This window comes from Lissotriton helveticus, chromosome 5_1 (assembly GCF_964261635.1).
Source record: "Lissotriton helveticus chromosome 5_1, aLisHel1.1, whole genome shotgun sequence".
In the NCBI taxonomy this organism is placed as follows: Eukaryota; Metazoa; Chordata; class Amphibia; order Caudata; family Salamandridae; genus Lissotriton; species Lissotriton helveticus.
In genome coordinates, this window is record NC_136065.1 from 1789606242 (window position 1) to 1789622561 (window position 16320).

At 47.2% G+C, this 16320-nt stretch overlaps 1 protein-coding gene across 2 annotated transcripts in view; it reads right to left on the bottom strand.

Moving 5' to 3' along the window:
• TLK2 (tousled like kinase 2) overlaps positions 1 to 16320 on the bottom strand; it is a 1564653-nt gene that overhangs the window by 1117213 nt on the left and 431120 nt on the right. For both annotated transcript variants that reach the window (XM_078645098.1, XM_078645097.1), the window contains exon 5: positions 13485 to 13528. In XM_078645098.1, coding sequence (XP_078501224.1) covers positions 13485 to 13528 — 44 coding nt within the window. The remainder of the gene's footprint in view (positions 1 to 13484; positions 13529 to 16320) is intronic.

The following is a 16320-nucleotide window of genomic DNA, read 5'->3' on the forward strand; positions in this document are numbered from 1 at the left end:
GAGATAGGTGGCTCCTCCCCTGGACTACAGTGCGCATGGGCATCGACTCCATCCCCAGATTGGTTTTAGCCATTGTGGCGAAGATGGAGTGTAACAGTGTGAGCGATGACCATGCTAAGAGTAAGTTTGAATTCTGCAGCCGCTACAGGCGCCGGGGAGGAGGGTGTGCGATATGAATGTCAGCAGCCCTACATGCCAAGAACAGATGCATACTGGTAAGTAGCATATTCAGTTCGAGGCTATGGGCTGCTGAATTCATATCTATAGCATAGAATATATAGCAGTCCCTCCATTAACGGCGGCTGCCTGTGCCAGTGCAGACGTTTGAAAAAGTGTCTTAAGAACAGCCTGCCCCACAGATGCCTGCTGCTTGGAGTGCACATCTACACAGTAGTGTTTAGTAAATGTGTGTGGTGTAGACCATGTGGCTGCTCTACAAATGTCTTCCAAAGGGATATTACCAAGGAAAGCCATGGAGGCCCCCAACTTGCGGGTGGAGTGGGCTCTGGGGGGGACCGTTAAAGTGCGCTTAGCCTTGTGATAGCAAATTTGAATACACTTAACGATCCACCTGGCTATACTTGCTTTGGAAATGGGGTTGCCTTTGTGCTGGGCTGAAAAGGCAACAAAGAGTTGTTGTGTCTTCCTAAAATCCTTGGTCCTAGCGATGTAGTACATCAAAGCTCGTTTGACGTCAAGAGTGTGGAACATTCTTTCGGCTACAGTCTCTGGGTTTTGAAAGAACGCGGGCAGTTCCATGGTCTGATTGACATGGAACTGTGAAACCACCTTAGGAAGAAATTTAGGGTTAGTGCGCAGCACCACCCTGTTTGAGTGAATTTGTATGAATGGCTCTTGGATAGTGAGCTCTTGGAGCTCACTAACACGGCGCAGAGACGTAATGGCTATTAGAAAAGCAACTTTCCATGTTAAAAACTGAACCTCGCATGAATGCAGAGGCTCGAAAGGTGGGCCCATCAGCCTGGTGAGGACCACATTAAGGTTCCATACAGGAGCTGGCGGGGTCCTGGGAGGGATGACCCGTTTCAGTCCTTCTAGGAAGGCTTTAATGGCAGGCACTCTGAAAACGGAGAGATGCTGCCTGTTTTGGAGATAAGCTGCTATGGCGGATAAGTGTATCCGAATGGAAGCATATGCCAGCTTGCATTTGTAAAGATGTAACAAATAACAGATGATGTTGTGAGTGGATGCATCTAGCGGGTTGATGTTGTGTTCTGTACAGTAAATGACAAACCGCTTCCATTTTGCTGCACAGCAAGCTCTGGTGGTGGGCTTTCTTGCCTCCCGTATGATATCCATGCAGTCGGGAGGCAAGTTAAGGTAGCCAAATTCTAAGACTTCAGCAGCCAGATCGCCAGGTTGAGCTGTTGCGGGTCTGGGTGCTGAATGTCGCCATGGCTCTGCGTCAAAAGTCTGGGCGTGAGGTGCAGCCTTTGATGCGGTACCACGGAGAGTTCTAGAAACGTGGTGTACCATGGTTGGCGTGCCCACTTTGGAGCAACCAGGATGAGTGTCAATGAGTGTTGCTTTAGCTTTCGTGCCACCAGCGGTATGAGAGGTGCTGGGGGAAAGGCGTACGCAAATTTGCCTGACAAGTTCATCCATATCGCATTGCCCTGCGACTGTGGGTGAGGGAACCTGGCGGCAAAGTGTTGGCATTTTGCGTTTTCTCTTGTGGCAAACAGGTCTATCTGTGGATGACCCCACTGCTGGAAGTACGGGTGGAGTACTGATGGATGTATCTCCCACTCGTGCATTTGGTGGCTGTACCTGCTGAGCAGATCCACCATCTGATTGTTCTTGCCCGGGAGGTGTTCCGCCATGAGGAAGATGTTCCTCTGAATGGCCCACTTCCACATGCTCTGAGCCAGATGAGACAACTGTGGAGAGTGTGTACCTCCCTGCTTCTGAATGTAGTACATGGCCGTCATGTTGTCCGTCCGGATCAACACGACTTTGTTGCACAGATGTACTTTGAATGCCTTCATTGCCATGAAGATTGCCATCAGCTCTAGGTGGTTGATGTGCATCTTCTTTTGCTGCATAGTCCATAGTCCCTGCACTGTCTAGTGGAGTACATGAGCTCCCCAACCCTGGAGAGATGCGTCCGTTGTCAGGATAAGTTGTGGCACAGGCTCCTGGAACGGTCAGCCCTTGCAAAGGTTGTGTGGATTCCACCAATGCAGAGAGTTGTATGCCAGACCGGTCACCAACACTAGGTCCTTTAATTGTCCGTGAGCCTGATTCCACTGACGAGCCAAGCACTCTTGAAGCGGACGCATATGTAGCCTCACGTGCAGGACTATGAAGATGCAGAAGGCCATAATGCCTATCAACTGCATGAACACTCTTGCTGGAAGCGAGTGTTGCGGTCTGAACTTTTGGATGAGCGACTGAATGCTGTTGATCCTCACAGAATTCGGCTGAGCCGTGGCCGCCAGAGTATCTATCGTCGCGCCCAGATACTGCCGCACATGGGCTGGCTGAAGGTGCGATTTGGGATAATTGAGTGAGAATCCCAGACTGTGAAGAAGGTGAATGGTGTGGGACATGTTGGCGGCGCACAGCTGGGCCGACTTTGCTTGGACAAGCCAGTCGTCTAGATAAGGGTAAACGTGAACGTTCTGCCTCCTGAGGTGCGCAGCCACTGTCGCCAGGCATTTTGTGAACACCCTGGGCGCCGTGGTCACTCCGAATGGAAGGACCTTGAACTGATAATGCCGACCCTGAATCGTGAATCTGAGGTATTTTCTGTGTGATGGATGTAGTGGAATGTGAAAGTATGCATCCTTGAGATCCAAGGTTGCGAGGAAGTCTCCCTGGTTGAGCAACGGAAGAACTTGCTGCAGCGTCAGCATGTGGAAGTGTTCTGAGAGAATATACTGGTTTTGGGGTCTGAGGTCCAGAATGGGTCTGAGGGACCCGTCCTTCTTTGAGATTAAGAAGTACAGGGAATACACTCCTGTGCCTTCTTCCTCCACCGGCACAAGCTCGATTGCCCCTTTTTGCAGCATGACAAGTACCTCCTGCTGCAATAAGTGCAAATGCTCTGTGGACATAGGACGGTGTTTTGGTGGCATGTTGGGTGGAGTGGACGTTAACTCTAGACAATAACCGAACTGGATACGTTTCCTGACCCACCTGTCTGTGGTGATGGATTTCCAGACTGGCAGGAACTGCTGGAGCCTCCCCCCGACAGGTGTTGCGTGGTCGGGGGGCAGGGGCAGGGCGTCACTGCTTGGTGGTGGCAGAGGAACGGGAGTTGTTATTTCCACTGCCTCTGCCTTTGGCACTGTTGCCCCGATAGCCGCCTCTACTCTGCTTGGTGTAAGAGGACTGCGCCCCACTTTTAGTGTATTGCGTTTGCTGGGACATCTGGCCCCTGGAAACACCTCTATTGCCTGAGTGACGAAAAGTACTGCCCCGAAACTGTTGGGACTGGAGAGTTCCCATGGACTTTGCAGTCTCTGTATCCTTCTTTATTTTTTCCAGTGTGGCATCCACCTCAGGTTGACCGGCTGATTGAGGATGGTGGTTTGTATCTCCGGCTTGAAACCGGAGATTCTGAGCCATGCCTGACGTCTCAACATCACACCGGTGTTAATGGCCTTGGCAGCGGTGTCCGCCACGTCCAGTGCACATTTAATAGAAGCGTTGGAGATGAGCTTCCCCTCTTGAATGAGCATTTCCGCCGCCTTTTTATACTGATCGGGTAGATGTTGTAGCAGGGTCTCTAGTGTGTCATAGTGCGCCCTGTCATATCTGGTCAAGAGTACCTGAGTGTTTGAGATACGCCAGATATTGGCTGCTTGAGCCGCCACCCTCTTCCCTGATGCCTCCAGCACTTTAGATTCCTTGTCTGGGGAGGAGCATCACCAGTGGTTTGCGAATTCTCCCTCTTCCGGGCATTAGAAACGACCAGAGAGTCCAATGACAACTGGCCCTTGATGTAGGTCGGGTCGCCAGGTGCCGGCTTATATTTTTTTTCAATTCTAGGGTTGACCACCCTGGCACGTGTGGGTTCTTTAAAGATGTCTGCAGCATGTTTGAGAACCCCTTTCAACATTGGGAGAGTCTTGACAGTTTTCTCTGCTGTGGGAAAGGTATCAAAAAGGAAGTCCACGTCAACAGGGTCAGCATGCAGCTGGACGTTGTGGTTTGTAGCTGCCCTCTAAATGAGAGCATTAAATGCCGCAGAATCCTCAGTAGGAGAGGTTTTGACATTGTACACCTGAGTGTCCGGGGCAGTTTGTGGATCTCCTGGGTCCCCTGCATCTGCCCACAAGTCCTGGTGATCTTCAGGATCAGTGGTGGCAGGAAAGTTATACTGTTCGTCATCATCTTCCCCAGCCTCCACATCTGAGTAAGTGGGTGAGGGTGTAGCAACTCTTGGAGTCTGTGTAGCAAGTGGCTCAAACAGAACCGGGAAATCCGTAGAAGGCTTCTTGCGCTTCAAAGGAATCGTGTAGGATTCCAAAGGCTGCGTTGCCGAGATCTTCCTCTTGTAGAGGGTAAGTTTACCGGTGTCGGCGTCGATAATGTGTTCCGACTGTTCCTCCACCAAGGGTTGTCGATGCTTCACGCTCACAAGCTGCGTAGAAGGCTTCGACCCAGCAGACCCTTGCACGGGCGCGTTGGTGACCGACCTAGGTGCGAAGGCCTTCGGTGCCACCTTAGGCGGTAACGTAAACAGGAGTGGCGTCGAAGACGTTGGCGTCTTGGCAGCCTGCTTCGGGGTGGAAGCATCCTTCGGATCGACCGCGGAAGCCTTGTTCCTGATGCGTTGCAGTGAGTCCGACACCTGCTTCGTAAAGGAAGCGGACGGTTTCGTCGACCCGGCAGACGTCTTCGGTCCACCAGCGTGTGAAGACTGCAGCGTCGATGTCTTGGTCTTCTCCGGCTGAGGTACAGGAGCAGCTTTCTTAGGTGCGCCGTGTCCTCCTTCCGCGCCGACGGCCTTCGGCCCCGACGACTTCGGGTCGGCGGCCTTGCTAGATTTTGGATCGACGCCCTTGACCGACTTTGGCTGGACGCCTTTGGTCGATTTCACCGGGTCGACAGCCTTCTTCGGCTTCGGCTGCCCCGACATCGCGGAAGACGAGGGGGTGGCCAGAGGGACAGACGTCTTCTGTTTCGTTGGCGTTTCCATCACTTTCGGTTTCGTCGACACCGAGGGTTTCACTTTCGGTTTCGTTTTGATGACCGGCGGCTCCGCAGAAGTGTCCGTTGCCGGGCCCATAGGCGAGGCCGTGGAATTGGGTGCAAGGTCTTGGGTAAGGCCGTGAGGCGATCCCGCGACCTGAGCCTTAGTGAGTGTTCGAACGGGGCATAGCTCTTCGCCCGAGCTATCTTCCATGGCCCCATAGGCCTCATTGTCGTCTCCTACCTCGTCGACGACTTCTTCTGCATCGAGCGCTTCGACGTCCGCGTCGTGGTCGATCTCCTCCGCAGGAGGTGAAATCTGCAGATGAACTTCGTGGTCGTCTGGTTCTTCTCTCTCGAAGATGTCCACCGGTGCAGGGGCCGACTGACTGCTGGGCCTCCAGGCGCGCCACGCGCCGAAGTCGAATCGCTTTCTTCGATCGAAACCTGGAACAAGCCATACAGTTGGCTTCATCGTGGTCCAGCGACAGGCACTTGTTGCACACCGGGTGGACGTCGATGTGGGGATACTTCGATCCACACACGGGACATTTCTTGAATGGGCTACGTTCCATGATGGAAGCCGTGTTGCGTCGACTGGGCCTCGAGCACCAAAGAGTTACGCGACTCCTCGGGACGTCCGACTCTGGAACCGAGCCGGAACAGAGTTGGGCACCGAGTGCAAAAACAATACCGGCGGTATAGGAAAAGGCCTTCAGGCCTTAAGAAAGTCTATATCGATTCCGAACTGGAGATAACGAATATACATCCGAACCCAATGGCGGAAAAAAACAATCTGGGGATGGAGTCGATGCCCATGCGCACTGTAGTCCAGGGGAGGAGCCACCTATCTCGTGATATTTCGAAGACTCTTCCAGGACAACAATGTGCAATCATCCGGACCCAACACTAGGCGGCGATCTATGCTATAGATATGAATTCAGCAGCCCACATGCCTCGAACACATTGTCTAGGGAAAGGGGGGGGGCAGGAGTGGGGTGAGGGGTGCGGGAGAGAAGGGTCATTGCAAGAGCATTTTCTATTTTTAATCCTGGGAGGGAGCGTGGGACACCTGATCCCTATAGCTCAATAGGCCAAAGCCTCCCAAGCCACGTTTTATCTGTGGGGGCCTGGTACCCCAACTCCATGGCACGGAGAGTGCTAAAGCACCCCCGCCCCACAAAAAATCAAGCAAGGGGTGCAGGATCTCCAACTCCAAGCCCCGACAGAGAGAAGGTGGAAGTCGGAGCCCTGAACCAGTGTCTAGGGAAAGCGGGCGTCCACCACAAAAACAGCCCTCTTCACGCAGGAGCAGGCAGGAAAGGAGAACTGTCTGGTCTGCAAGCAGCATGTGGAAATGCCGCCCAGGGAGCAGCAGCTGCCCTCAATGGCAAAATGCAATCGGGCATCCCAGAAAAGTTTAAAAAAGAAAAAGGAAAAAGGCAAGCTCTGCTGCACTTCAAAAACAAGCAGCTGGAGTCGCTCAGTTATTCACGCTCCTGAGCACCCCATAGTGCTCTCCCAATGGATGTTACTTACCCTGTAAGCATCGGTCCTTGGCATGTAAAACTGTGGATTCACATGCTTTGCATACTCCTGCCATCTAGTGTTGGGTCTGAATGTTTGCAAGTTGTTTTTCTTCGAAGAAGTCTTTTTCCAGTCATGGTGTACGGGGACTCCTCCTTTTGTGATAATGCCCATGGGCATCAACTCCATTCTTAGACTGTTTTCACACAAGAGGGTGAGAATGGAGTAAGTGATAGTAGTATAGAGTTGTCTATGCGTATGTAGTGTGAAGAATAACAACTGCAACAACCACAGGTGTCTGGAGTGGTGGGAGGGCGCATGTGAACCAACAGTTCTACATGCCAAGAACTGATGCTTACAGGCTAAGTAACATAATCCGTTCGAGGCATGTGTGCTGTAGATACACATGCTTTGCATAGATTGTATAGCAGTACCCTCCGAAAGCGGTGGCTAACCAGTAGGTGTTACAGTTGATTGAAAAAGTGTTTTTAGCACTGCTTGTTCTACATTGGCTTGTTGACGTGCTAATACATTCACACAATGATGTTAGGAAAATGTGTGCGGTGTGGACCATGTCGCTGCCTTACATATGTCAGCTAAGGGAATGTAACCTAAAAAGGCCATTGATGCTTCTGTTTTGCAAGTAGAATGTGCTCTAGGATGTATAGTTAAAGTTCTTTTAGCTTTAATACAACATGTTTGAATACGAATACATTTAACAACCCATCTAGAAATCCCGTATTTAGGAATAGGTTTTCCTAGACGAGTTGAAGTAAATGCAACAAAAAGTTGTTTGTTTTACAGAAATCTTTTGTTTTGTCAATATAGTACATAAGTGCTCTCATGACAACAAGTGTGTGTAGAGCCCTTTCTGAATCTGGTTGAGAGAAGAACACTGGTAACTCAACTGGTTGGTTGATATGAAGAGAAGAAATTACTTTTGGACGGGATTTGGGTTTGTACGAAGAACTACTATCTTTGTGAAGCAGAAAGAAAGGTTCTGCTAAGGTTAATGAATGTAGCTCACTAACACGTTATGGCAATTGATTGATTGAGGTTGGCAAGTTGATTGTGTATTCCTGGAAGATATTCTGCCAGAATATGAATTTTGTGATGTATTGCCCAACGCCAAATGGTCTGAGAGAGGGGTGACAGCTGTAGGGAGTGTGTCTGTCTCCCTCTCACCCCACCCTTCACCCCTGCTTAAGTACGCGTTTAGTGCTAGTTGAACTGCTAGAAGCTCCAAGTAATTGATGTAGAGACTTCTGTGTTTGGTGTCCCATAAACCTTGAATTGTCATATGCTGGAGATGAGTACCCAAACCTGAGAACCCAACCTGTGTGAGATACATCTGCTGTTAGTATGACTTGAGGAATGGGGTCGATGAAAGACCACCCTTTTGATAAATTTTGTGTGTTCCACTGCTGCAGAGAGTGATGAGTGAGGCTGTCTACCTACACTAGATCTGTTAATTGACCCTGTGATTGATTCCATCGACATGCTCTGTTACAGGATCTTGGATGAAGTCTTGCTCAAATTGGCCTTGCTATTGTGGTTCTGGCATGTTGAAGTTTCTAGCTTAATGTGTTCCTGTTTCAGGTTCTTTTTGCCTCTCTGCCCCAACAGAATTCGAAATCCTGCGAGGGATCACTTTCTTTGAATCAGTACTACCATTCCGGCCCTGATTAGGTGTTTCTTTCGAAGTTGACTGCCCATTATTCAGTATGGAGAATGCTTTTCTCTTCTGTGGTGGAGATTCCTTTCCTCCCTCCCCTGTTCTCAAAGTCTTTCAGGACTGAGCCAGCATCAAAGGGTTTACCACCAACAGTGGCTTTTGGCTTCAACCGCTGTGTATTCTGTGTTTAAAATTCCCACCAGTGACCCAAGATTTCAGCCTCAAAGGGTGTCTTACAGGAAGAGTCCAAAAATGTCAGCTATGTCTCACTATGGTCTTGTGGCAATACCTAAAAAGCTCCATCTTTGTAAGGGCCTACAACTACCTTGCTGTTAATTCTCTGACCCACTTGGTCAAAGTTACCTTACGAAGAGTCATTCTCATTGTGTAGCCTGTAGTTTTTCCTCAATTTTTAGTTATTTAATCAAAAGTCCACGATAAATCTTGTAGGCTCTGCTCTAACGGTCCATAGACTTCCAAAACGTACTTCCAAGCCCAATGGCAGAAAAAAAAAATCTCAAGATGGTGACCATGCAGAGGGGTTTTTGGGATTGCAGAGGAATGGGCAGAGCACAATGGTCGACAAGGCACAAAGGAGGGAAAAAAGAAAGACTTAAAGAGAAAATTCCAGGACCCACACACTAGATGGCGAAATAATGCAAAGCATGTAAATCCTGAAAAGATTCATATTGCTAAACTGTCACTAAGGTGACCTTGGCCCAAAGAGAATGAAGTGATTACCCCTGAAAGATTCTCGAAAATAGCTCAATAGAGAAGGGACTGACTGGACTGTTTAACAGACGAGGAAGATAAAATTTAGCTCATTTCCATACAAATAATTACACTGACAGTGCATCATCTACTGCATCAGTCACGTTCAGAGACTGACAGGAGGAACTAGCAACATAAGGAAGGCCATGAGGCCCAGGAACTACAGCACCGCTCTTCCTTGACAAGTTGAAGAGGAAAAAGGTCACTATTTCTTTAACATGGACCAAATACTCAAGACGCAGAAACACTCACCTGGGGAGCACTGAATTGTCTGGGTTAGAAACAAGTGAGATTTCTCCAAACTGACAAGCCCCATTTGAGGTTGTCATGCCTGAATTTTGTAGAAGAACCTGAGAGCAATTTGCTTAATGCAATTAGTAGTTCAAGTAAGGATACATTAACTACTTGAAAGGAGCCAGAAGTTATTGGATTTTTTCTCAGTGACAGAAAATCAAAAGTCTGGCTTCTTGCTGGTGTATAGACATGTGTCTGTGCATTAGAAAGGAGTCAGACATGAGTTTGATTTTATTTAAATTAAAGAAATATCTAAACTGTGTATGGCTCTTTGCTGGACCACAAAGACACATTTATTTATTTTATTTATTTTTATTTATTTTCAAAGTTTTATATAGCGCGAACAAGATCTTCACAGATATCAGAGCGCTTTACATAGAGGGGTACATGAGGGAACATAGTCAAACAATAAATCAATAGATCACATAGTACAAATAGGTGGCTGCAAGCCATCACGTGAGTAATAAAACAACTCATACAAATAAGTAAATGAGTCAAGCATGCAAAACAGATCGGTGCAAGGTGTTGACAGAGTTCGAGATGATAGATCAAGTGTATTTAGCCATGAGGATAGCTTTTACTTCTTTTTTGAAGAGTGTAGTGGAAGAGATAAGCCTGGTTTCGGGAGGGAGTGAGTTCCAAATCCTAGGCGCCAATCCTGAGAAGGAGCGCTTGTAAGTTTTTTCCTTCCGGAATCTTCGAGGTTTCAGCAGAAGATTGTTTGTGCCTCTCGTGTTTCTAGTTCCCCCAGAGATTGTCAGTTTGAGCGAGGTAGCCGGGTGAGTTTAGGTGTACCGCCTTGTGTGTCATGCAGGCGATTTTCAGCTGTATTCTGGCTTCAAAAGGCAGCCAGTTCAGGGATTTCAAGTCAGGGGTAATGTGGGAGTGCTTTTTTGACCCAGTGATGAGTCTCGCTGCAGCATTCAGCAAAGCTCTTAGTGGTGCGGTAGTAGTTAGGGGGAGTCCGCAGAGGGCGGTGCTGCCGTATTCAATACGTGGGATGACTAGCAATTGTACTGCTGTTTGGAAGTCTTTGGCTGGGAGGTAGGGTTTAAGTTTCCTCAGAGTATTGATCTGGAAGTTCGCTCCCTTTGTTGCCTTGCTGATATGTTGCTGCATGTTGAGGTTGGTGTCAAGTGTTATGCCTAAAGATTTTGCTGAATCCACTATGGTCGGTTGGACATTGAGTGCTGTTAGGTGCTTAAGCCATGTTTGTGTGGTAGATATTTTCGTGGGAGGTGAGATCAGAAGGAACTCAGTCTTCATAGCGTTTAGTTTGAGGTGGTTATCAGCCAGCCAAGATTGGGTGCTCCTGATCGTTGAGTTCAGACGTAAGATGTCTTTGGGGGATTGTAACTTGAGATATAGCTGAGTGTCATCGGCGTACATGTGAAAGTTTACGTTGGATGCTTGTAGCAAGGAGGTGAGAGGTTCCATGACTAGGTTGAACAAAGTTGGGGATAGGGAGGATCCTTGGGGGACGCCTAGCGTTACAGGTATTGGCGAGGACATCAGGTTGTTGCTCTTGAATTTCTGCGACCTGTTGTGAAGAAAGGAAGTGAACCACTTGAGAACAGTTCCAGATAAACCCATTCTTGTATTTAGTAGTTCTAGTAGATTCTCATGTTTAACGGTGTCGAATGCTGAAGAGAGATCTAGAAGGATGAGGAGGCAGGTGTCGTTTTGGTCTAGCATTTGAAGTGCGTCGTCGATTATGTGAGTCATAGCAGTCTCTGTGCTGTGTCCTGCTCGGAAGCCTGACTGGTGGGCGTTGAGGAGATGGAATTGCTCAATGTGTTTAGTCAATTGTAGTTGTGCGCATTTTTCCAATAGTTTGGCGAGAGTAGGAATATTGGTGATGGGACGATAATTGTTAAGATCAGAGGGGTCGGCTGTAGGTTTCTTTAGTAGAGGTGTGACCTGTCCAATTTTGAGAGAGTCAGGTATGCTTCCTTGTTGGAGTGAGCTGTTGATAATTTTAGTCCAGAGAGGGAGAAGCAAAGGGGTAAAGTATTTTACTGCGGAGGCAGGGAGGGGGTCCGTGAGGTGATTGGATGGTTTCAGGGTGCTGAGCAGTTTGCCAATTTCTTCTTCCGAGTATGTGCCGAAGGTTGACCATGTAGCATTGTTTTTTGGTTCAGTGGGTGCTAGGCGTTGGGGTTTGGAGTAGAGGCTTGCGTCAATGAGGAGATCGCTTTTTATTTTGTCAGTTTTTTGGATGAAGAAAGCAGCGAAGTCTTCACAGGAGGGTGCCTCACACCTAGTGTTGAGCGGTTGGGGTTGTTCCTTGGATTGTGTTTTGATTAGCTCAAACAGTTTTCTCGGGCGGTTTTTTGCTTGGTCGAGTTGGAGGCTGAAGAAGTCTGATTTTGAGCGTTTTATTTTCCTGAAGTAGGCGTTTCTCTTTTTCTTCAGCTCTTTTAGGTGCATTGCAGAGGGGGCTGATCTCCAGGTACGCTCTGCCATTCGCATGTCTCGTCTATCCTCATTGAGACTCCCGTCGTACCATGGTTTGGAGATTTTAGTAGAGACTCTTTTCAGCTCCATAGGTGCAGCCTCATTAATTATAGATGTCATAGCGTTGAGATAGTGGTCAGTCAGAGTTTGGACGTCTGTAGCGCTTGTCGGTGGCAGTAGGAGGTTGCAACTGTTAAGGGGCAAAGAGCCTGGGTTGAGCTTTTTCGAGTCTCTTTTCCAGACTTTGGGCTTGGAGAGTTGAGCCGGGTTAACTTTGACTTTTTCATTGATAAAAAATGTGACAATATGATGATCTGACCAGTCACAGGGTTGGATGGACTCGAGTTGGATAGAGTCCTCTTTGGAGATGATCAGGTCGAGGGTAGAACTTTTCTCGTGGGTTGGGCCGTTGCATATTTGGGTGAGGTTAAGGGCATCAAGGAAATTTTTAAGACTATTTACCACTGCGTCGTTGCGATCGTTCCAGTGGAGGTTGAAGTCACCAAGGTATATTTGGGTAAGTTGCCGTCCGGAATTGGTTGAGATCAACTCCATTATTTCTTGGGAAAAAGTGAAGTTGTCCCTGGGTGGACAACTTCCAATTCCCACATTCTCAATTATTTCTTCTGATGGTGCAGTGGGAGAGGTGGTGGAAAGAGAAGGGTAGGAGTAGTTCTGCTCCTTTCACCCTCTCTCCTAACTGCTTACCTCCTACCAATAGAAAAATGTGGACAAAACAAGCGGCATGCCCAGAGGAGATCTGGGGTAAGTAATAGCTGCCCTTGGCTTCTTACCCATAGCCCTGCATACCAAATCAATCCTTGGATGGATCTCAGTCGGGCTAGTAATCCCTCTCAGGTCTATCCAGTATGAGAAATGTCACATGCATATCAATGAGACGGCCCAGAAGTGAACACGTGGCTGCTTCATTTAGGAGTCCAATGTTGCAAAGAGGTAAGGCTTCAGCAAATTCCCTTCCACCACCACCAGCAGAAAAACAATGCTGTCTCCATTGAAGAAGACAAAATGAAGAGAAAAAAAGGTGCCCAGCCTGGGTTAGGGGAACATAGAACTTGTGGTGTGTATGTACATCATAATTGCATTTTGGGACATATTTTCAAGACATATATAAGGCAGTGACAGGATTAATACATACACACCAATGACAGGCACAACGTCACTACTAAACACACAGATCTTAAAATACCTTGCTAAATACACAAAGACATTGTGCAGTTTCTTGTTAACCAAACAATATCTTTAATTGCATGAGAGCAATCATAGGCATGTCCCCAATCTTACAATTCAGATTAACATATATTATGAACTAACACAGCAGCTTCACTTCACTTCTAAACGTTTTAAGACTATTAAAGTCACTTTAAGTTTCAAAACAAACTGTAAAGAGATAACTGTGATGGTGACAGCATCCCGTGAATCCCAACACATAATTTCCGGCAGCCATCAACCACAATATTGCCAACAATATTATAAATCATGTGACTACTGTGTAACAATCCAAGTAATTGTGGCAAAACAGGTAAGCAAGCCAGTAGACATTTTGTATCACGAATATAAGATTACAGAACCAACTTACCTCAAAATAGTCACTAATTTTGTGTCCTCTGGGAGTGTTTTTCCCTACAAGTAAAAATAGGAGAGTCAAAAAAATTATCCAAACTCTGCAATAATCTGCAGCATATTGCATTAGAGGTTGAAGCCTATAAACCCTGGCTAGCACGTTATCACCACTGAAGATAAGTCACTTACTTTCAGTAAATCTCCTTCTGGTGGATAACTTTATCAAACTGCAGACTACTCACCTTGTGAATATGCTCAAGAGCCATATTTGATGCAGGAACTCAAAAAGCAGTGCTCCCCTGCAGACTGCTAGGTGGTGCTGTGCCACTCCAAAGGTGCCAAACTAAGCCCCATATCAGCACCACGCAGTTACTTAGACCTCAATTTCTTTCAGAAGCTTGCCTGTGCCCTTAGACACAGAGCCCATCTATAGCAGACTGCGATTACCAGTGCACAGATTCCTAAACAGGGACCTTTTTACATGGAAAAGGAAACCATCCCACAGAAGAAAATAAGTTACTTACTGGTAAACTGTAGTTCTCCAGTATTGGAATCTTCCATAGATTCACATGCTTTAATTATTCCTCGTCGTCAAGATGGGAGTTCCCGGTACCATAAAATAGTATTACAATGTTAAATATAGTGCATGAAAGCCCTATGCCCTTCACTTTTGTAACCCATCAGTCTATTTAAAAAAAAAACGTATACTTTACCCAATCAGGTTGCCCTGCCTTCTGGAACACTCCTGAGAAAGTTACATTCCCTCAGATTTTCCATAGCAAAAGTGCTGGAGAACAGTTAAAGGAGGGACCTTAAGGTGAGCCTCTCAGTGAAGGAAGGTGGGTCACATGTGAATCTATGAAAGATTACAATATTGGAGAACTACAGTTACAAGTAAGTAACATATTTTCTTACTCCAGTATTGGAAGTTTCATAGATTCACATACTTGAATCGGAGTAGAAAGCCGTAGTGAGGCACATTGAACTGTGAGTTGTCAGGGACATAATTGTATGGAGATATCTCTTTGTCACAGAATAAATGAAGACACGGCTATGAAAATATCATATAATATTCTGTTCAACATTTGAAAACATTTCAGTACACAGTAAACACAGAAAACACATTATGTTATAGGCAATGTGCAAAACTTGAAAGAGGTTGGTGGGAAGCAAGAGGTAAAAGGTCTTAGAACCGCTTATCCTACTGCTACATCTCCTTGAGGAGTGCAATCTAGGCAATAGTGTTGTGTAAAGGTTTGCATTTTCTTCCGGGTAGCTGCTCTGCAAATATACTAGAGTGGCAGACCCTCAAACAGTGCTGTAAAGGTTGATACAGTTCTTGTAGAGTGAGCATGCACAGACGATTGTAAAGGTTTTCCAACTGCTTGGCGACAGAAAAGAATAGTAGCAGATATCCGTCTAGTAAATCTCTGTTTGGAAAAGGATTGCCCCTTCCGTGGTGCTCCGAAAGCCACAAACAAGTGGTTAGACTCACGAAAATTCTTTGTTCTGTCTATGTAGAACTTGATATATCTCTGGATGTCTAAAGAATGAAGAGCCCTTTTATCTGGCGTCAAGGGTTTGGAAAGGTCTTCAAGATCAGTAGTTCATTGAGGTAGAAGTAGAAGGGGACCTTAGGAATGAACTTTGGATTTGTACGTAGAAGTACTCTGTCTTCTCTAAATTGTAGGAAGGGTTCCTGAATAATTAGGGCTTGCATTTCACTGACGCTTCTAGCGGACCTCAAGGCCACAAGGAGAGCAACCTTCCAGGAATACGCTTTAAATGTGCTCCGTGAATGGACTCATATGGGTGCTTCATGAGCTGTGATAGCACCGTGTTCAGATGCCAAGATGGCGGAGGAGGTCTGACTGGTATTAAGACCTGAAATAACTCTTTACAGATCGGTCTGATTATCCATGAGGACCATAATGAGGGTGTTCTGGATGATAGTCGAAATCGAGATATGGCCACCAGATGGGACTAAACCTAAAAGTGCCATTGCAACAGGTATGGTAATATCTGTTCAGGTGAGGAGGAGACGGGATGTATCCACTCCTGTTGACACGATAAACATAACCACTTCCACTTGTGAAAAATAAGTCGTTAGTGCGGTCTGGCTTTGCAAAGTATTGCCCTACATTCAAGTGAGATGTTTAGATGGCTAACTCATTGTGCTCCGGAGCCAGGTCAATAAGCAGAGACTCTAGATTTGGGTGCAGGATTGGTCCTCGCTAATTGTCAGAAGGTGAGACCTTCAAAGGGATGTGAGGCTTCTCCGACAGCAGGAGGAGTTCTGTAAACCAATGTTGGCAAGGCGACGAAGCTATCAATATTATTCTGCAAGGTTCGATCTTCATCTTCGTGCAAACCTTTGGAATCAGGAGAATGGGTCGAACTTTATGCCTTGACCGAATGTGGGTTGACCGATTTTTTTTGGGGGGGAAGGACTGGGTAACTGTAATGATCCATTGAAACTCCAGTGCCACTGAAATCCCTGGGGCCCCAGAAGGCACAGCCATGACTGGGGAACGCTAGCCAGGGTGGTGGGAAGTTAGGCGTCAAACCTGGACTACTAAATGTGAAAGGACAGACTCCTCAACTGCTCATAACTGTTACAGCGACCCACGCAGCTTATGTTTCGCTTCTCCACAGGCCTCTTGCCCTAAAGTGGGGAGCTACCTGTGCAGATAGTGGCAGGGAGGTTATGGGGTCCAGAGGGGGTCCAGAGGGTAAACTGGAGAAGGGACTGAGGATGACAGCCAGAGTACAAGCATGGACCAGGACCTGCTCGCATAGCCACATCTGCTGACTGATGCTGTGGTGCAGGGACAATAAGGAGAGACACCATT